At 29.7% G+C, this 23283-nt stretch overlaps 4 protein-coding genes across 5 annotated transcripts; 1 reads left to right on the top strand and 3 right to left on the bottom strand.

Annotated features, from left to right (window-relative positions):
• Positions 1-310: 310 nt before the first annotated feature.
• LOC130446939 (SH3 domain-binding glutamic acid-rich protein homolog) lies at positions 311-4504 on the bottom strand. 2 transcript variants are annotated; one of them, XM_056783481.1, is made up of 7 exons: positions 4356-4504; positions 4092-4295; positions 3779-4021; positions 3086-3148; positions 2935-2991; positions 1818-1877; positions 311-1477 (listed from the first exon to the last, which is right to left on the bottom strand). In XM_056783481.1, exons 1-7 carry the CDS (start codon positions 4398-4400, stop codon positions 1379-1381), a joined length of 771 nt encoding a protein of 256 aa, XP_056639459.1. In that variant the 5' UTR covers positions 4401-4504; the 3' UTR covers positions 311-1378. The 2 variants fall into 2 exon arrangements, with proteins under 2 accessions (XP_056639459.1, XP_056639460.1); XM_056783482.1 differs by lacking the exons at positions 2935-2991; positions 3086-3148.
• Positions 4505-4866: 362 nt separating this feature from the next.
• On the top strand, positions 4867-8673 carry LOC130446938 (polypeptide N-acetylgalactosaminyltransferase 35A). Its single transcript, XM_056783480.1, has 7 exons — positions 4867-5267; positions 5319-5457; positions 5511-5808; positions 5862-6224; positions 6281-6753; positions 7052-7208; positions 7270-8673. Exons 1-7 carry the CDS (start codon positions 5045-5047, stop codon positions 7399-7401), a joined length of 1785 nt encoding a protein of 594 aa, XP_056639458.1. The 5' UTR covers positions 4867-5044; the 3' UTR covers positions 7402-8673.
• A 1156-nt stretch (positions 8674-9829) lies between these two features.
• LOC130446828 (nuclear receptor subfamily 2 group E member 1-like) lies at positions 9830-13513 on the bottom strand. Its single transcript, XM_056783314.1, is given in 8 exon segments — positions 9830-10074; positions 10147-10302; positions 10368-10461; positions 10880-11092; positions 11095-11285; positions 11344-11613; positions 13182-13297; positions 13380-13513. Coding segments are annotated over 8 exon segments (1419 nt in total).
• Positions 13514-22223: 8710 nt separating this feature from the next.
• LOC130446740 (ribosomal RNA-processing protein 7 homolog A) lies at positions 22224-23234 on the bottom strand. Its single transcript, XM_056783153.1, has 3 exons — positions 23102-23234; positions 22496-23046; positions 22224-22434 (listed from the first exon to the last, which is right to left on the bottom strand). Exons 1-3 carry the CDS (start codon positions 23127-23129, stop codon positions 22276-22278), a joined length of 738 nt encoding a protein of 245 aa, XP_056639131.1. The 5' UTR covers positions 23130-23234; the 3' UTR covers positions 22224-22275.
• Positions 23235-23283: the final 49 nt, after the last annotated feature.

Below are 23283 nucleotides of genomic sequence, written 5' to 3' on the forward strand. Positions count from 1 at the left end.
TTTTTTTTCTTTAAAATATAGTTTTTTCTGAATAAAATATAATAAATTTACAATATAACAACAAAATGTTTTATTTATAGTAAATTTCGTCGATAATCAGTACACCACTGGCAGCATAAGAAACTACTCATTTTGCAGCGTTGCCCGAATACAACTTTAAACAGACAAAGATAACTGTCTCCTTTTTGCACTCATTTTGTCTCTTGTGTTATTAGATCTGTGGTTATACAAACCTTTCGACGACTATCCAATGTTGTCAATTCTACATAACTTACCTAAAGATGCTTCAAATATAAAATAAAACAAAAAATGCAAAATGAAAGTTTATTTGAAGTTATTCATAATAAATATTTACAAAATACAATAAACATATGACATATGTTACTTTTGTTTTTGATCAAAGCAGTTTATTGCACCTAAATACAGAGTATAATTTATTATATACTGTTATCGTCTTATCATATTTCCCTCGTATTGAAGTAACCTCACTTTTTGCATATATAATTCGATTATTTCAAATTTAGGAGTTTATAGTGAAGGACATTTTGTTTAATTTGATCCTTATACATTTTTTAATAAGTAAAACGAAAACGTGGTTGACGAAACAGCGATAATGTTACAATTATAGTATAGCATGTAAAATGTGATAAATAGGTAATGAGGAATAAATAATTAACGATTTAATGCGATAATGAATAAATTTGGCAAATAATTGAACAAAGAAACACCCAGTATTATTAGAACAACCCTTTTTGTTTTTTATCAATTACAGGTTCGAAATTGCTATTTAAATAGTATACTCACCAGTGAAATTATCATTGAGGATAGAAAATATCATTACAAAATTACTTTTAATCAAACTCTAGTAGTAACTCTCACAAAATTATAATATTCAATCAACAATTATTCACAATATAACCCTCTAAAACAACTTCAACAATAACGATTACAAATCTTCTTTTTTATGGAACTTTTACATACGTTGTCGACAGCTACACGTTACGTAAAAAGACCAGTAACTTATCGTCCAAGGCAAACATGACGTCAGTCGAATCTTTAAGTTTACCAGTGGCGTAACAATAATTTATTTTATATATATATATTTTTTATTTATTTAAACTGTTGAATAATTTTGCTAGCGAGTATATTTTTTTCAACATAATCCCATGTCAAAAATTAATTTCAAAGAAAATTCCGATTGTTTTATCAACGATAGCAGATACTCATTTTTTTTTTCTAATCAAAGCTACAGAATATATTTTAATTGAATTTATCACACGAACCAGAATTTTTTTCAAACGTTTTTTTTTTTAATAATTATGGTGTTTCGGTATCTTATAATTACGTCATCAGTGCGTTTTTGATATATTTCTAAAAATTATTCATCAGACTTTTCGAGAGAAGTTACATTTTCTAGTTCGTCTTCTTCGGCTTCATCCCCAGCACCACTGTCAACGTCATCTTTATCGACCGGGTCCTACAATGGAAATAACATCAACCCTTATACGAAAGTCTACACTGATGTCAAAATTTTATAAGCAGCAGATTAAATCAATCACTCTACGCCTATGGCAATCATATGCTCCTACCAGCCAATACCAACAATATAAAAAAGAAGAAAGAGTTGCGTTCCATAGAATAAATGAGAGGGGTATCAGTGTAAAATCATAGAACTGTCAAACGATTGCGTACAAAGTGGGAATCTCTATGATAATAGCCTAATATTTTTAATAAAGTTAGTATATTGCATAATTCGGCGCTTTGAAAAACATTAACAAAGCAAAATAAATCAGCGTCTAATTTATCAATGATCATACCTCTTTTTGATCAGAGTTGTCTTTAATTTCACTCTCAACTGCTCCTACTTTTTCTATGTCCTGAAATTGACGTTTCTATTTGTTAAAATTGATTTTATTTTTCTTTATTTAATACACATATGTAGCCAAGTAAAACCAAATCGAATAAAATAATAATTAGATTAATTTTCACAAATATAATAAAAGAAAAGTTAGTACAATTTCTAAATAACTCGCATTGACGTTAAAATGCAACTTAATCACAAGATTAATACCAAGTTGAAAGAGGCATCGTTTATAAAAATGGAAGAATATTTGTTGAGTTTAAAAAAGAAGACGATTGACATTCGTAACCTATTTAAAGTTGAATTTTAACTGTGATTAATTATGAAATGTAAGAAAAGCATTATAAAATTAATAAGCTGAAATATAAATAGAATTATACAATAAAAGTTAGTGTAAATTAATCATTTCACGTGGTGGAAATGTCAGGGCATTTCAATTTTTGGTAGATTTAGTGAAAAAGTGAATGAACTTTTGTGTAAAGTTTCTGCTTCTAAAAATCAGGTTAGTATGAATAATTTTCGTTAATATTGAAATCAAATTTAATTAAAAAGCTAGTAAAATTGATTTTGAAAGCTCTACCTATGTAACAACACATTTTTATTTAAATTTTCCTAAATAAAATTATGACGTTATAATTCCGACGAAATTTAAGTAAAATTCAGTTAATTTTTCCTTAAAAACAACATATTTTCACTTAAATAATATTTAAACATGATTCATTAAAGTTTTCAAAGACGAATTGATATGATAAACGGAAAAAGAGTTTTAAACATTTTCTTTCTATCGTATCTCCCTCGTAACTGATTCATTTCTACTTTAGATTATAATATTAAGCAAAACAATAATTTTTAACAAACATTGTGGCTACAAATATCAAAATTAGCTTTAACTGATTGGTAACTTTCCAAAAAAAGTAGATTTAAAACTTAATCGCAACTAAATCAGTTGCGAATGTGTTAAATTTCGTTGTTAAACTTTTATTTCAAGTTAAAGTTAGTAAACACAGTATAAAATCTAATCTAACCCACACAAAACAGCCAAAAAAAAATTATTAAAGCCTATTTTAGGTAACCTCTTTATCTGTAGTTACTATTGTTTTATTTTCTGTGCCATCTTGTTCTAATGTGTCCTAAAAGTGTATTTAAACCCTAAATATTTGTTATTTTAACGTTTTATTTAATTTATTTTCTACTTTTAACCGATTTTGTATAATAAAATCACACCTCTTTATCAGTGGTTTCTTCTACCTTTTCCTCGACACCCAAACCACCATTTTCTAATATTTCCTGAAAATATTATTACTAAACTGATGGTATTCGAAAAGTAGGAAATAAATTAGAAATAGTACAGTTTGGTGTTTAATTTTTCCTCAATCCCACAAAGAAAACTCTCATAATCCACCTGGCAAAGACTTCGTTCTAATTCACTATTATACATATGTTTACGACCGAATATATAATTGTAGGTTCGATATTTAAAAGAATTAATAAACAAAAAATAAAAAAGTTGGCCATCAACTTGTATTATTTACACAATCTGTAAGATCATTTTCCAGAAAATTAACATTTGAACAGTATTTAGGGAAAAAATTACAAAAACTATTGTTATAATCACTTTAAAAGAGACAAAATTTGTTAAATAAACAAAACAAATCATTAAGAGATAAATTAATTAATAATTCAATTAAATATACACGATTTTCGTTGATGTTGTGATAAAATTATGAAAAAACTGAATAAATGATCATTAAAGAAAACAAAATAATGCCGAAATTACGATTTGAATAGTATTCAGTGAAAAATAATCAAAAACTATTGTAATAATCGCCTTTAAATAGAAAAATTTTGATAAATAATGAACATAAATCATTTTTAGATAAAAAATTGATAATTTCATTAAATATATAATCTACTAACCTCTCTATCTCCAGATCCGTCTTCCTTATTGTCTTCTACATATTTTTGTTCATTGGGCACTTCATTTTCCTTTGATTCGTCAGTTTTTCCAAGCACGTTATCTATTTTTTCATCAATAGAAGCATCTCCATTTTTCAGATTAATTTCAGCACTAGAAATTTGTTCGTTCAACGAATTCGGTTCTAATTTTAAAAATTTTTCCATTTCATCTAATTCATTCGCCATATCGAACATATCATAATCCTAGAAATCAAGGAAAACAACAAGAAATCGTAATAATTATAAACTTAACCTAAAAATTCAATTAAATTACCCCACAATATACTTCGTCATTAAAGATCTGAGGTGGAAGAGGGTGTCTAGGCGTAGGATCTCCTATTGTACCTCCGAAAGAAGTAGAATTATTTTGCATAAAATCTTTGGCCTCTTCAGCCCCGGGCTCGGCCATATCTATAACTTCGTATTTAACATTTTTAGAATCTAATATTAAGAGGACTCTTTGTTGTCTTTTTTTCACCTATAACATTTATTTAAAAATATTATAATTGTTAATAAAATAGGTAGAAACTAAAGAGACCTCTTTATTTCCCGAAATTCCACTGATGTACACTTTAATCACCATCGTTGGGACTTATCACCTACTTTTTATAAATAAAATATAGAAAAATAACTTTTGACAGGTTTCTCGGTTAGTTGGCAGTGGCACCACACCTATAGGACTTTTCGGAATCTATGATAATCCGATCATGATCTGAATCACAGAACATACATATTCTGTGATCTGGACGTTCGAAAACTAACTCGGATCACGTTCTGACGTTATGTTCCTTTCGATTTGTCGTTTGTCTATGGTTTTTTGCACTTTAAAATTATTTATTCCCCTTGAAAGGTTATTTAGATTTGTGGTTTTTATACTTTCGGCATTTCAGCTTAAAATATCTGTTCAATAACAAATATTAAACATCGAAAATGTATAAAACTAGATAAAAATGTAATGAAAATCAAGTTTTTGTATATTATGTTTTAAATTTGACAATTCCATCGAAAACTGAACTTGACGTTCAAAGACTGGGTTAGGATCTTCAATCAGCTGATTGGTGATCAACATGAAGTCATAGTTTTCAAAAAGAATTTTTATAAAAATCAATTATCCTAGCTGAATGCGTTGTTAAAAAAGGAAAATATTCTATTAAAAAAGAAGAAATAACCTTTATACGAATTGATTTATATATGTAAAGGATAAATAAAATGTTTAATTAGGAAAAAATGGTTAGTCTTAATAAATCATTTTTATATGGTATATGTTTTGCTTCGGCGACTTGGCTAATATCTCTCTATTTATATTTTCAATTATCAAAAAACGAAAATTTTTCTACAACTATTAAAACTAGTAATTTAAACAATGTCGCGGTAGAAAAAATTACTAGTAGCGCTAATATTCTTTTCAAAAAAATAGAATCTACCGAAAATAATGGTGATACGAATAAAGGTAAGTGACGAATATAAAAATTAAGTTCACATAATTATCGCGAGCTTTCAGATTTATCGGAAATAGGAATAATTACAAGTCCTAAAGATCAAATAATTAAAGACGAAGGTTACAAAATACACGCATACAATGTATTAATAAGTAATAGACTCGGTTTAAATAGAAGTATACCTGATACGAGAAATTCTTTGTAAGATACGAATTAATATTAACAATTTTGTATTATAAATCGTATAATTTTAGATGCAAAACACAATCATTCCCCAACAATTTACCTTCCGCTAGTATTATTATTTGTTTTTATAACGAACATTACAGAACGTTATTGAGAAGTGTTCAATCAATTCTTGATAGAACACCCGATAATCTGTTGAAAGAAATCATTTTGATAAACGACGAAAGCGACATCGAAAATTTATATTCCGATCTCGTGACGTACTTTAAAAAACAAGAATTTAAAAAAGTGAAATTATTCAAGACTGATAGACGAGAAGGATTAATTCGAGCTAGGATGTTTGGATCAAGAAAAGCCGAAGGAGAGGTAGGATACTTTCATTTTTCTTAGACTTTAGTACACAAATTGAATGTTTCAAGGTTCTCATATTTTTGGATAGTCATATAGAAGTTAATGTGGGTTGGATAGAACCGCTTTTATATAGAATCCACGAGAAACGAACAAACGTAGTAATGCCCATCATCGATATTATAAACGCTGATACTTTTAATTATTCCGGTAGTCCGCTTGTTAGGGGCGGTTTTAATTGGGGTTTACATTTCAAATGGGAGAATTTACCGACTGGTACTTTGCAAAGTAAAGAAGATTTTATAAAACCGATAAAATCCCCAACAATGGCGGGGGGTTTGTTCGCTATAGATAAAAATTATTTCTTAGACATTGGGGAGTACGATGCAGGCATGGATATTTGGGGCGGTGAAAATTTGGAAATATCATTCAGAGTAAGCTACTGGAAATATAATTCTTCGGTATATTATCAAATTTTTCGGTATTTTAGATATGGATGTGTGGGGGTAGTTTGGAATTGATACCTTGCAGTAGAGTAGGTCATATTTTTAGACATAGAAGACCTTACGGCTCCCCTGACGGACAAGATACAATGTTACGTAATTCTTTACGAGTTGCCAACGTCTGGATGGACTCTTACAAAGATTTCTTCTTGAAACAACGTTCGGATGCTAAAAACGTCAATTACGGTGATATTTCATCTAGATTACAGCTCCGTAAAGAATTAAAATGTTTCGATTTTGATTGGTATTTGAAAAATGTGTACCCCGAACTTCCCTTACCTTCGGAAGACGGCGAGAGGTTGAAGAAAAAATGGTCGGCTTTGGAAAAGGACGTTTACCAACCTTGGCACATAAGAAAACGGAATTATATTGACCAATTCGAGATTCGTTTACATAATACTAGTCTTTGTGTACAAAGCGGAAGGGATTATAAAACTAAAGGAAGTCATTTGATTTTGAGGTGAGTTTTATACAAAAAAAAAAAATGTCATACATCATTTCAATTGATTTTTATTTCGTATAAAGTTCTTAAAAACATTTTTTTGGTAATCGGAGCTGATAATGAACCGATTTACAAATTTTTGTATCGAATAATTATTATTTACTGTATCAAAGTATTAGTTTCATGAAAAAATTCATTTCTATTTTATTAATTTGTTAATAAAATAATTATAGAGTTGATAAAATTTTTTAAAAATAATTTCTACTTCTCTAGTACCGTTTAGAACAACATTTAACATTTATTTTTGCTGTTTAAGGAAATGTTCTAAAACTAAAAGTCAAATTTGGTACGAAACTGATAAAAACGAATTAGTTTTGGCGCAATTACTTTGCCTCCAGTATGGCAAAACATCTCCGGTCTTATATAAGTGCCATGAAATGGGTGGCGATCAAGAATGGAAACATAACGGAGGGGTAAGGTTACAAATTTAATAAACTTCGATAGGGGATAGTGAGAAAATTGTATTTTTGTTAGAAAGAGACTCCGATTTACAATTTGGCAGCAGGTACGTGTTTAGCAGCTGAAGAGAATAAAATAAACGCGACTATTACGATGAAAATTTGTTTCAACAATAATTTCGCAACATGGGATCTCGTAACTATATAATTAGTATTTCGTTATTTGATTAGCAGCTAATTTTATGTATTTTTTAATCTCGATATTATATAAGACTGAAATTCAACAAATTTTATAACAAACAAATTATTTTGCAGTTATATTTAATATAAATAATAGTTCGAAAACTGTTTAAGGTAATACATATCAAAAGTAGTTGGTAAAAATAGGTTTCGGTTCATTTTTAGTACTAAAGCTTTGTTACATCAAACGAATTCAATTCCCTAATATTTTTTGAGCATTCGAATGATTAGAATTAATTACAATCAAAATTTAACTAATATAATTACCTACGAAGTGACTATTCTCTCTTAAATTTGTCTACAGTTTGTTTATCGTTCTATTTGTCTTAGTCAGTACCTTAAAATTGTCTAAATGTACCTCCTAATTGAAAAAAACCAACCTGACATGTTTTTATTAGAAGATATGTTGAGTAGTTCATTTGTACCGAACAATATATTGACTTTTTCAAATGAATATATTCAATTTATAACATTTCTAGAGTATTTAAATGATTTGAATCAATTAAATCACCTACAAAGTGACTACTCTCTTTTCAAGTTATGTAAAGTTTGTTAATTTAACTCTTTGTCGTTGTCAGTACCTCCAAATTGTCTAATTATACTTTCTAATTGGAAAAAACCAACCTGGCTTGTTTATATTACAAGATATGTTGAGTAGTTCATTTGTACCGAACAATATATTGAGTTATTTGTTCAATTTTTAGTACCTGAAATGTATTTTGAAGCTTTTTCAAATCGATATATTCAATTGATATTATTTTTTCAATATTCAATCAATTTGAATCAATTATATCAACTAAAAAGTGACTTTTCCCATTAAAAGTAGTCTTCGATACTTTCTAATCAAGAAAAACAAAAATTGACGTATCTGTAGGAAAATTTATGTTGAGTAGTTCATTTGTACCAACCAATAAGTGGTTAATTTATCACTTCTACTCGTATTATGTTTTTAAATTCATTTTTGTCTTGATTTTAGGTCTCGTTTTATTGAAATTTTATGTTTTATAACTGAAATTCCGATAAAAGGAGACCTAAAATCGAAAAAAATCATCAAGAAAAACACACAAAAAGATCTAAGAAGTGAAAATTTGGTAATATTGAACTATGGTAGAAATTGAAATATGATTTAATCTCGTAAAAAAAGAGCTCAACTGTATTTTTAAAACGAATCTCTATTAATCAATTTATGTAAAATTTTTAAAAAAACTTTCTATTTTATAAATAAATTGATAATTACTCACTAGTTGTATTATTTATTTACCCATTGGATTCAATCATTAATTTTACCTATTAGACATACAGATATGGGTAAAACCTCAGAAAAAAAACTTTTTTTCCCATTTAGTTTTAATAATGAAGTACTAGTACCATTAATCGAGAATTTTACCGGACATCGCAAAAAAATCACTAAAATCGAAATTAACGTTGTTCTTGTGTTTTATTACGCGGTTTACAAGTGAAACGTATATCTGAAAGTCTCTCCTTCTGCTAGAAATGAACTGACTTACATTGAAAAGTAACTTTAGTCGAATATGATTAACTTCGTCAAAATTCACAAAATGTTACAATATAATATTCAGCTTAAGGAATTTTGATAAAAGTTCTATAATTAAAACATTCGATCTTTATAATCAAATAAGAATTAAAATATTGGATAATTTAAACCATAGATAAACTAATTAATTAGTTTTCTTTTCATAACTACAATATAAACGTCTGTCAACTGTCTAAAATAGAAATGTCTAATGAATCTGACTTTTCGATATCGTTCGGCAGTACCAATTTAATTCAATCTCACTGCACGGCTCGCGTTCGGTTATATAAATTAGCTCGGAATCTAGATAGAAAGATACTGTTATAACTAGCTGACTTCAATTATTTTAGATTGCTCGGCATGTACCGTAATCAATTTGTACAATCTATAATAACGCGATACAAATCACTCTCTATTCGCTCTGATCGATGAATAACATTAACAAACGCAACTACAGTTCAAAGTTGGAAACCATCGACTTCTATCCTAATCAAATCCGTTATATAAATCATCGAAATGTCTCAATAGACAAACACAGAAGGAATTTTCGGAAACTATGATCGGATTAGTAAATGAATATTATGAAAGAATTAGCGTAAAAAAGTTCTTGAAAATCATGTTTTAAATTTGATTTTCCAACCAAGAATTGAAAAGAAACTGTGATCTAAATCCAGGTTAGGATTCGCAATCAGCTGATCCGCTTGATCTCAGATCATAGTTTTCGAAAAGCATTAGAGTGAAACATAAAACACTGTTTACTTATATTTTATTTAATATATATCCATAAATAATCAACACAAAAAAAAATATAACGAATCACAATACTGATAAATAAATTCCATATTAATAATAATCGACTTTTTTATCCTGCTGCTTTGGCAAGATCGCCCAAAAGTCTATCGATGGCGACGTCTCCCACCGTTTGTCTAAAGAGAAGTTCCTCCAATCCCCTCCTCGAAACCGATTGAACAGCCGGTAAGGTGAGTAGGAGTTTCCCGAATCTCCCTTTATGTACAGTTTGTCTTTGGGCGCAATATTCGTGGAGCATTACGTGAGTTTGATCCTGCAGTAGTTCGACGTGAGCTGGTTCACAGAGACCCCTGCTTTCTATAAACAAATAGTCTATTAACGCCCTAACCTCATTTTTTTCTGTCAAATTTCAAATGAATCCAACTGTACCTGCTTTGAATAGCACCAACGCTTTCAAACAAGCGTGTTCGGTATGATCAACTCTAAGTAAATTCAATCTTGTTATTATTTCTCTCAACTTCCGGGCGTCTTCTTCTAATAGTACGTGGCGGGAAGTAGGAGCCACCGCATTATTCAATAGAATAGCTATAGAATACAACATAATCATGTAGAACGTTCAATAATCGATAAAATGGGATTGGTAAAAATACCTTCATCCACTGGAAACGCCCATTGCGCCGCAGTTAATACAAATAGTTCATTCCAACTTTCTTCCAATAAAATAGATTGGTCCCCGTACGATAGCTGAATGAAATAATATATAAAGTTCTATTAAAACAGTTAGTTCTATGGATTACTATAATAGTTTAAACTCAATAGAATAGAAAAGAAGAAGAAAATGACATATAACTACTACAAAGAACGTATATTTAATCTATGATAAATATTTGTGAATAATTCTTCGTTTCTTTATGTTTTTTTGTTGAATTTAATAATAAAATAGTTTTATTATTATTATAGTTATTATACGATAATTCTATTACAATTTTCATTGTGGTCAAGTGTAAAATAATTTATTTCTATATACTGACAGTTCTTTTCAAGATCTATGATTCACACTCTTAATATTCCATAGAGTAATTACAGAGTAGAAATGAATGACAGCAGTGTATAAATTAGTAAACATTTTGTGTTATTTATTTATTATGTATTAATAATTTACCTGTAAAAATGATGGTATGGTTCTGGCCCATTTAATAGATAAAAATAGAAGCTTTGCTGCCGATTCGTATATATTTTCAGCAGGAAATAGATTTAGATACGATAAATCCGAATGTCTAATTGTAGTTCTACAAGAATCTATTGGTAATTTTAACCTCGATGAGGATTCTTCATTAATTAATTCTAAAATGATATTTTTTTGTTTTAAATTGATGATGGTAGAAACGGAGAAACACAAGAAGAAATAAAAAGTGGCAAAAATTTTTTACCTTTTTCTGATGTTTTGTACTGAGCAATTTCTTCGGAACTCGAAACTTCATCGTCTTTGATGATGTTCCTAGGCGACACACTCGAATTGGCTATAGTTGAAGATTGTTTTTGAACTGGATAAGGTGAACTTGAATGACCTTAAATCATGAAAACGTATTTTACAACAAGGACATTTACAGTGACAACCCAACTTACGTAATCCTGTACAATTTAAACCAGTATTTTGTTTTCCAAATGTCCCCAGCATGGAAACCGTAGGATAAATGATACCTTGATGAAAATACTGCCCTGGAATTTGAGGTATGACGGGTTCTAATAGCGGAGGACTTTGTAGTTGAAGCGGGATACTACCAATCGTAGAAACGGGAGAAAATTGAAAAGGCCGTAGCCTAGTTCCCAAACCTAAGTGATAGTGATGCAGAGGTGAAGTGTGACTAGCGCGGGGCGCCCTTTCGTGTTGAACAGCTGATACAAAACATCAAATTTTACGTTTACACCTCGTACACAATTGTGATAATAAATACATTATTTCTACTAAAATCGACGAAAAAAATAACACTATGGTATTAACAATGGTCAAAATATAAACAGATGTGAATAATTAATGGTATCGGTGAAGGAGGCGGTACGGGTGGTGGCATTTAGATCGTAATTAGTGGCGGATATCCCCTCCTCCGATACGGGGCGCCACCACTAGCACAACGAGCTAGAAGTCAAATCATAAAAAATTTACAAGTACATTCGATCGCCTTGTGTAATGATCATTAGAACCATGAACTACAATTCATTGGCGTACCAAAAATCAATTCATTTATTTTATTATTTTAACATATAATCAAATTATTCGAATTATTATTGAATCGTCCCTATATAAATACTAATAAACTTCTAATATCATATGATCTTCTTTTTTTATCATCGTGGTCTTGTACCATAAGTCGTCAGCTCGAATTCTGAATTGAATTATCTTATTTAATTTATCTATGATGACGAATAACAATAAGTGTAATATTTAAATCTACAAACTACAAAAAATACCGTTTTCGATATTATATTTTTTAATTAAATTTTATTAATTTAATCAAATTATTCGAATAATTATTGAAACGTCCCTATATAAATACTAATAAACTTCTAATATCGTATGATCTTCTTTTTTTATCATCGTGGTCTTGTACCATAAGTCGTTAGCTCGAATTCTGAATTGAATTATCTTATTTAATTTATCTATGATGACGAATAACAATAAGTGTAATATTTAAATCTACAAACTACAAAAAATATCGTTTTCGATATTATATTTTTTAAATAAAAATGAATTTTGATAATTTTATTTATTTATACACGATAGATTGACTTAGTGAATAATTATATAACCTCGCTTGTGGTCTTATTCATCGAGGTTATCAGTTAAATCTTAAGATTTAAATTAATTTGAAAATGAGTTTTTTACAACGATTTTCACCCTAAATAATAACTGTCGATACGCCTTTGTTAAGTATAGACCATCAGAAGTCGATTCATGACATTATGAGGTTGGGGGTGAGTTTCTCGGTTGGTGTTTTGTTTCCGATATAGGGGTACGGAACAGGTGGAAAAATTCCCATGGGGTTGAAAGACAGCGCACCTTTAAGATTCTTTCTAATGAAAAGTTAATATTTATAACAAATTACGGTTTGTTTTTGGTATTTTTTTTTTTTGACAACGTTTCATGTTTCTTATCAATATATCGCAAAAAAAGAAGAAGAATTCTTAACCACAATCAATTGTTTTATGAATTTATTAAATTACAATTAATAGTAGAAAAATATATACACAAAGGGGAACAAAAAAATATTTATTTGCTGCTACCCTCGCATTTAATATAAAAAGCCCTTTTGACACGTCAACTGTTACCACTTAGTGAGTTCACACTTGTGTTTATTTTTTCTGTTAATGACGTTCGCCATTTCCTTCATCAAACACACGCTTACAACTCAATCGTGTATACGGGGGTCGTACTAAAATTATTAACGCGTAGATTTAAAACTCACCGTCTCTTTTCATATTAACTTGTAGACATTTTTTAAATCTGCACGCTTGACACTGATTTCTTCTCGTTACATCGACAATGCAGTTACCGTTCTCCTTACAAACGTATTCTAAGTTTCTGAAATAAGAATAATAAGGAAAACATCATTTTTTTTTGTATTTATCTCGGATGGAAATGTTTCTATATGATCAATAATCACCTTCGTATGCTTCTTTTAAAGAAACCTCTGCAGCCGTCGCAGCTGGCAACACCGTAATGTTTTCCGGAGGCTTTGTCGCCGCATACCTTGCAAAAACTATCGGTTTTTTGTGAACTTGGGCAGGGTTCCTCCATCTCAAACATAATACTCAATAAATAATCAAAATATTAACGAAAACATTACGTCATTCTCAATAATTAAATCACCGCACGCCTATGGAGAAATACCAAAACTTTAAACTTGGAAAACTCATGGTATTTTTACGAAAGAAGGGCCCGTTTGTAACATATGGTGTTGTGTCCTCGTAGACATTGAAAAATGAGATTATAATGGAAGGTTTTTCCATGTAAATAACGTTTCACAATCTAATAATCATTTTTACATTATATTATATATTTACGTGAATCAGAATATGTAATAATGGTTGCCTACTAAGTTGTATGTAACCTTATAACATCGTTAGTCAATTGCGCAGTTTTTTAAAATAATTTTTAATTTGGGAACATATATGTACCAAAAAAATATTCGTGGTCGAAATTTTTTAAATACTAAATACTAATATTTGAAGTTTAAATAAATAAATATATGATTACAGAAAGAATGTAATGATGAACTAGGCAACCAACATAACGTTACGTTACGAAAGGAATATTTAATCCATTTATTTATTAAAGACATACGAATGAACAGATAATATGTTATAGTTATTAAAAGTGAAGACGAAGCGATACTTAGAAGTATCAAATATATGTATGCATATATGTATAGTAAATTCGTTTGGTATGCTGTGCGCCTGTGCATATGTGAAATAGGCAACCAGAATAACGTTTCGTATAATAAAAAAAAAATTTAGAAAAACTTAGTTCAAATTCAACAAAACAAATCAATGGATGAATCTTTTTATATAAATAAATAAATTCTTCAGTTATCTACAGGGGTATCCGTGTCTACAATAGCAATAAATGTTTAAAGAAATATATTAGAAACAATGTTGACCTTGAAAGTTATCTCGAGATTGATTTAAAAGAAGCAGAACCGCATTCTACCATCTACGGTCCTTAAAACTTATTAAAAACATATAATTGTCCAGTTATATTTCATTTCAGTACTGAAATGCACCCCAACATGAAACAATTATACGAAAGCACGCCGGATTGATAAACTACCCTATAAAAGATCGTATCGAAAAAAAGTCTGAACCTTTCACACCCTATAATTAAATCCAAGCAGGCCATTAAACCGCAATCGACAGTCATATGTTACAGATTGTCACTCCAATCGTTCCTTTTACCTCTCACCCCCCCGGCTCATTTGTTTGTGTTCTTTTATCAAACACGCAAACATTTACGGTAATTCTTGTAATTATTTTTCATAGGGGTGTATTACGCCATGTTTATTTCCTTTTTTTTTTTCATTCCAAAGTGTCTATGAAAACAATTTATATCACAAAGAACGTAGTACTAAATAATCTTGTATATTTCGTATTTTTTAAATAACCCTCGTAGCATACTTCTGATTGTTTATCAAGGACAAAGCTACTACTGAATAAAAATAAGTAAATAAAAGGCAATAAAGGTAGTAAATAAGACGATAATATCAATTTTATAAAAATATATAGTTGATTAGAATAATATTTAGTTTGTACTAAAACGTTAATCTGCGCATGCTTGTGATCAAGATTATATCGCAGGTTTACGTGTTCTGTGTCAAACAGAATCTCGTAGTCTATTTATCAATGGAATAAATCGATTTATCGATACATTTGAAATATGGATTTTTTTTTTGATTTAAATTAAATGAAAGATTTTCCCTTTTTAGGAATAAGCATTTTTCTATAAATAATTAATGAAAACTAGTAAAATCTCATCTTTAATTCTTGATATAAAACATCGATTGTTAATCGATTTATTTCGTACGTCAAAACGTCTAACTTCAACAAGAACTAGTAAAAACAATGTTGCCAGTTCTCGGATATCAATTTACGTACTTTTGTATTAAATATTAATAATACTTATCGTTACTCGTAGTCACTGCCGCTTTAATAAAATCTGACTTCGGATAACATATTGCGTAATTTGTAGTTACTTTTATCTATAATTAGGGAAGGCTATCGGCCCCCGGGCGGTTGATTTCGAACAGTAGAGAACGCACAGGTGTTAAAGTCAATTGCGTCCGGGGTCGAACCGACATGAAATTCGAGCCTCCGCCTTCTCAAACGCGAACATATTTACACACATGGATGGTTCACATCAGTCGATTCGTCGAGATGTGTTTGTCGAAATAATAAATAAAATCGAGTTTGTATTCGAATTCTGAGGATTTTTTAAATAAGTAGTCTTGTTATGAATGAAAAATATGCGTTCGTATCCTAGCAAGAGACACAGACAAAGTTTTTGTGCGGTTGTTAGGGGAGATAGGGGCATTTTATATTGGAAATGGTTGATTGGATGTCTATTGACGTCGAATCATATCAATTCCGTTGTTCTATACAGTTTAAGGTTATAAAAAACCAAATAAAAAATCGGAAACTTATATTAGAACAGTCATATCCATGAAAATTTTAAGAAATATTTAGTCTATTCCGTAATAAAATGAGTGTACTAAAACGTATTACACAGAACAACTTTTCGGCTTTCTGTCAGTATAAAATGACCTTGAAATATTTAAAAACGTCAAAGATCATCGATATAAATCGTTTCGGAATAGTCCGAACGTTTCTAAACGCGCTGAAAAAGAAGAAATGCATTTGGAAACAATATTAGAAATTCTATGAACAACAAATTCAACTTATAATCGATGAATCGAAAAGAATCGATTATTTCTAAACTAAAGTACGTATACTATATTAAATAAAAAATTTAATATCGTCGTCATCACCCCCGAGATCAACTCATTACAAATTCAAATTTTTCTAAGCCCGAATGCGATTTAAATTTTATTTTTTTATGAATAGAATCAATCAACGTACACACCATTGCAACTGACAACATTAAAAAATAATTACTCAACGATGACTATTTTTTTTTTTTTTAAATAAGATACGATACATAAAAAATTCGTTATCCCGTCACCCGAAGGGGTGAGAAACGTTTATTTATCTCATCCCCTAAGCGTATTAAGATGCAAAACGTATTATAACAAAAATTAAGTTCGACGGTCCAAAAAAAAAAGTCGAAACTTTGAAAACCGAAATCGAAAGAGGTTATGAAGATTTCGAGGTGAAAAAACACGATTTACAAAGGGCATATGACGGAGTACTATTAATCAAACTAGATATCTAGTTGGAAACGTCGCGGTATACGGGGGCCGGTACTTAAGTTTCGAGATATGACAACACCGCACGAACGTTTGGCTGTCAAAACGATTTGTTCGTGTTGGATACCGAGCAGTTGCTTCAGAAGACGTCTATGATATCATATGACAGATGACAAATCATGTTTCCGATATATATTTTACCGGAGGTATTCGAAATATTAGTTGTATTTTCTGCATTATCTTATCTAGCTTATTCGGTGGTTCGCGATTGAATTTATTCACGTTTCTGTGCAACAATCGACACATACTGCTGTTCGGTTGAATCCACGTCGAAAATCGTTGATTCAATTCCGTTTTTTTTGCCCGAAATGAACGTTTCAAGTATCTGTATCTAAACAATTCAAATAACCCTCGTACGATAACGCGTTACGAGTACGTTCACAATCAAAAATGTCAAATTTATGGTGGAAATGTCATATTTGACATCTTTGGCATATTTGACATATTTGACACATTCACAACAGTCACTGAATGTTTTTCGAAATTCTGAATCAAAAAATGTTGTTTCCCGTCTGAATATACGAATTTTTAAATGACATGTTTGGCATATTTGCCATATTTGGCGTATTTGACATCTTTGGAATATTTGACATATATTTGATCTATTTGACATATTTGGCGTATTTGATATATTTGGCGTATTTGACATATTTGGCATATCTGACATATTCGATATATTTGGCATATTTGACATGTATTTGACGTATTTGGCGTATTTGACATATATTTGACATATTTGACATATTTGGCGTATTTCACATATTTGGCATATTTGGCGTATTTGGCATATTTGGCATATTTGACATATATTTGACATATATTTGGCATATTAGGCATATTTGACATATTTGGCATATCTGACATATTCGATATATTTGGCATATTTGACATGTATTTGGCGTATTTGACATATATTTGACATATTTGACATATTTGGCGTATTTCACATATTTGGCATATTTGGCGTATTTGGCATATTTGGCATATTTGACATGTTTGGCATATTTGACATATATTTGACATATTTCACATGTTTGACATATTTGACACATTCACAACAGTCCCTGAAGGTTTTTCGAAATTCTGAATCAAAAAATGTTGTTTCCCGTCTGCATATACGAATTTTTAAATGACATGTTTGGCATATTGGACATATATTTGACATATTTCACATGTTTGACATATTTGACACATTCACAACAGTCACTGAAGGTTTTTCGAAATTCTGAATCAAAAAATGTTGTTTCCCGTCTGAATATACGAGTTTTTAAATGACATGTTTGGCATATTTGACATATATTTGACATATTTGACATGTTTGACATATTTGACACATTCACAACAGTCACTGAATGTTTTTCGAAATTCTGAATCAAAAAATGTTGTTTCCCGTCTGCATATACGAATTTTTAAATGACATGTATGGCATATTTGACATATATTTGACATGTTTGACATATTTGACACATTCACAACAGTCACTGAAGGTTTTTCGAAATTCTGAATCAAAAAATGTTGTTTCCCGTCTGAATATACGAGTTTTTAAATGACATGTTTGGCATATTTGACATATATTTGACATATTTCACATGTTTGACATATTTGACACATTCACAACAGTCACTGAAGGTTTTTCGAAATTCTGAATCAAAAAATGTTGTTTCCCGTCTGAATATACGAGTTTTTAAATGACATGTTTGGCATATTTGACATATATTTGACATATTTGACATGTTTGACATATATTTGACATATTTGACACATTCACAACAGTCACTGAATGTTTTTCGAAATTCTGAATCAAAAAATGTTGTTTCCCGTCTGCATATACGAATTTTTAAATGACATGTATGGCATATTTGACATATATTTGACATGTTTGACATATTTGACACATTCACAACAGTCACTGAAGGTTTTTCGAAATTCTGAATCAAAAAATGTTGTTTCCCGTTTGAATATACGAATGTTTAAATGAAAAAACTTATTTTTGCTATTTACTGTAATGAAAAAACGCCTTCCAAGCAATAGCTACATCTTTTAATAATATGATGAGGTGGAAAGGAGTTTTTTTTATAAAACTAAACCCTTATAGGCGCTTTAAGGACCGTCCACATCCGAAATCAAACTATAAGATGAAAGTTTTTGTTTTTTTTTAAAAAAATTTTAATTTAAATGCATCTTTTGCTCACCCTGTTTCACATACAATACTACAAATTATCATCAGACCCTGGTATATGAATAAAAATTATTTGCAGAAGATTTTACACAATCGCCTCCCAATATAAGTGAAATAACGTCGTTTTTTCGTAGTTTCGATACTTATTTAATAATATTAGATACAAAAAATAAGAAAAACAATCATTTTTTTATATAAATACATCTATATGTTAAAACTTACCGCTCCAACTAACTAATCACCACAACTTTCAACTTATAACTAAAATATTTCGATTGTAAACTTCGCGAGTACACCCTGTACTTTTCGAACCGTCGTCGCCTTCTGGTCTCGTAGCACGCCCTCGTTGTCGAGAGGATTAAAAAGCAGCCGATCAGTGGTTACGAATTTATAGTACGTCGTCTGATTGGACGATACCCTACAAAAGTTACCGCCTTTTTGGTCGGAGGGTTTTCACCCTTTCGATCGTCATTGAACAATCGACGCCGGTCTAGTCGATGACTTTTTGTTTCTTACCAACCTACGTGATTGAGATCCACGGATCCCGGAAGCGGGGTTGTCGGTATATAAAAAAATCTTTATTTTACCGATTTTTTTTTTTTATTATATAAAGTATTAATAACAAAAAATATGTGCTGGAAATAATTAGCAGGCACTTTATTAGAGACGATGATGATGATATTTATTGAGAATAATTGTTAGAAATTTCGTTTTTTGCGAGAACAAAAAAATGTAAACTCTTTTCTCGAGTCGATAATCCAGATGTTTCTATTCTCATGACGAAGTGGTTGTCAACACTTCACCGCTATTATGTTAAACGCGGAAACCTTTTATGGGAAATCAATTAAAAGGGAAACGTGGTTGCGATTTTTTGCACTCACAGCCACTTAATTCTCCGTCGAATCCTCCAAGATCACGATACCATTTCTTGTAGGAATCTTGTTAGAGGTAATGTATTTGGAAGGTTTTTCTCGTATCAGATACGTGTTATAGTATACAGGATATTCAGAAATTCGAATATTTTGTAAGGATAATAAATAATTAATACAAATATCCACGAACAAATAATAGAGTTGGGAGTATTATTTGTTTGGAAATAAAAGGAAATAAAAGTATTTTAAAACCAATATTTATCACAAGAATTAACAACTACTGTTTATATATTCAACATAAAACTTGTAACTTTTCGTTCATGATATTTTTTGTTAAGAAAATGTCAAAATATAATAAAACTAATTGTTATTTAGGAACTAGTAGATATGTGAATAAAAGTTCCCATCTCTAAATACGGTTTAGTTCGTATTATAAACTACGGTGGCGCTATTTTGACATACACAAAACAAACAGAATTTAGATATTAATTAAATATAATTTTAATTAACTTATTAATACGATTTATATTAATTATTTAATAATCCTTACTCTTACTAATAATTATTACTGGTGATTATGTTTCACGTAGTTATTATTTTATTCAAATCAAAAGAAATCATTCCTTTTGCTAATGACTTGCTGAAGAAAACTAAAAACTGAAAAACCAACCTTATATTTTGTATATTTAACATCAAAAATCAAAATAGATTCACTTCAACTTATATAAATGATCTAATTTCACAGTAAATACATATAGGGATTATTTATATTCGAAATCCTTTTCCTTAAAATAATTTTATTCACAGATAACAATTAGAATCGATTCCGAACTGATTCGTAACCAATACTTTTTCACCATCGAAGTCGTGTATAATTCATAAACAAATTAATTACATAGTGGTATTTATATTAAGTTTTTATTTATAAAACATTCCATTAATTACATTTTATTTATTATTAGTCTATATTACTTGATTATTAAAATATGAACGATTAAATTTTTGTAAGATTTAGAATTGTTATTGTCTATGAACAAACAAAAAGGTTTGTTAGTTTGTTACACGATCGTTTCGAGCGGAGCAGATATATTATGTCAAACGCCTGCGGTGGTACTTCAGAGCTAATATACAAAAGATGAGAGTGTCTGCAAATATATTGCACCCACAATCGTCAATACGACCTGTCAGTATCACTGATTCTTCGCTCTTTCAACATTTTGAGTGGATAATGTACTAAAACGTTATACCGAGAGGCAAAAAAACAGTGACCAATAATAAAACATCAAATTTTCGTGTATACAGGGTGTGAAGATAAAGAAAACGTATTTGTGGCATAATTTTTTTATGAATTCTGAGAATAAAGTTGTTAAAATTTGGATAATTGAGGAAATTGAGGTACTATAGTGACAAATTTGGTTAAAAATAAAATGGAAAATACTTTAAGAAGATTATAGTGGAAATTTAGAAAATACTTTCAAAAAATAGGTTAACCATTATTCAACTGCTGGTAATTCACTTCGTAAACAAGGATTAATTACAGTAATAATACAAATTGCTATATAGCAATCGAAATAGAATAGAAATTTGTAATTTTAAACTGTTTTCGGTAGTTTTGAGTGTTGTTTTTATAATTGTAATCATTATTTCCTTTCTGGGACTTTATACTAGTCTGTATAGTGGTAGAAATATTGATAGCTACGTTAAATTCGTATAGAAAGCGCAATAAGACTAAATTTTAATATTCTACTTCCACAGGCTTCGCATTAATATGCATTTTATTACGTTTAACATCCTATTTTCAAAATTAATCACATCAAACATCAATTATTTAACGTATCTCCCACGTACTGATCGTATTAATGTATTATTAGTTTATTGTTTGTCGTATATCCCTCGTATTTAGGAATTTATTGAAAAATATCCAATATTTTACGTATCTTCCTTGTATTTATATGTTTATTGACATTATTTAACGTATTTATCAAAATATATTATTCATCTATTACTTATCGTATCTCCCACGTATTTACGAATTTATCGTAATCATATATCCGCTAGATATTTAGCGTATCTCCCCCGTATTTGTCTATTTAACGTATTTGTCCAACTAATATATTATTTATCGTATTTCTCCCGTATTTATGAGTTTATTGAAAGATTTCCACTATTTTACGTATCTCCCTTGTATTTATATGTTTATTGAAATAATATATCCATTATTTAACGTATTCACCGCGTATTTATAAAACTAATCCATTAATCGTTTATTGTTTATCGAATCTACCCCGTATTTACGAGTTTGTCGACATCCACTATTTCACGTATCTCCCTCGTATTTATGAATTTATTGAAATATTCTTTCATTGTTTATCGTATACCCCCCGTATACTTTATGTCGTTTTGTATTTTGAGGTAGTTTTAATTTTTATTTTCAATAATTTTCTTCCGGTAGCCCCCCTTTTTAAAATAAACAAATTATTTAGTATCAAAAATTTTATTTTACAAAAAAAAAATTATATATTGAAAATATTTAATAGGGTTTGAACCTCCGGGCTTGTTTCATCATTTCGACTTTCTTTTTAGCTTCTTCGTAATTTTTCCTTAACGTAGCTATATTCTTCATTTTCGATTCTCTTATTTGGAAAGTATAAAAATTCTTTAGCTCCTTTTTCTTCGCCCCCTTTTCCAACTGAAATGAATTCGTTAATTATAGAGAAAAAAAAACCGATAACAAATATAAAACTAGGTACCTTGTGGTTTAATTTCTTTGCTACGCTTTCTTTTCTAGAAAGACCTGGTTTTCGACCCTTTTTAGTAACTACCGTCCATCCTTCGTCGTCTACAACTTCCTCTGCTTTTGCTTTACTTTCTTTACTATCAAAATCCTTCATAAAACTATTAATTTCTTGTTGTAACAGATTCGGATCACATATACTATTATTATAATCCTCAATCCATTGTTCTAGACCTATTTTAACGGGTTTGTCATCTGGTGAAAGCGGATTCAACTTTTCTAATTTTAAAACTTTTAAAAGTTGTTCTCGTTTATGAAAAATTATATATGCCCTTCTAAATCCGTCGTTAGTTGTATTTTCTTTATTATTTTCTAGTATAACACGTCTTACTTTGCCTACTATGGAAAACGCGTTTTTTAAACCCTCTACGGTAGCAATTGGAGGAATATTTATAGCAAATAATGTTTGTCCTGGTGGTTTAGAATCATCATCGATTCTAACAGAGTGTTCTTTGATGAAAATCTCGTGGCAACTCGTACTTTTTGAAGAGAATAGCAACGGTAAAACTTAAATTACAACAAAATTTATAATTATAGAAATAATAATAATAATAATTCTTACCTTTAAAACCCTGAATATTTCTAGACATTATTTCCTATCTTTTTAATAAGGTTATAACTATTATATTTACTTTGAAATAACGCAACACTTAATACATCCGTGTATTTCATAAAACATATTTTGGATCTCGTCCAATGATAATACAGGATTTTTATTACGGATACGCTGTCAGTTGTCACTTC

This window comes from Diorhabda sublineata, chromosome 7 (genome assembly GCF_026230105.1).
Source record: "Diorhabda sublineata isolate icDioSubl1.1 chromosome 7, icDioSubl1.1, whole genome shotgun sequence".
Lineage (NCBI taxonomy): Eukaryota > Metazoa > Arthropoda > Insecta > Coleoptera > Chrysomelidae > Diorhabda > Diorhabda sublineata.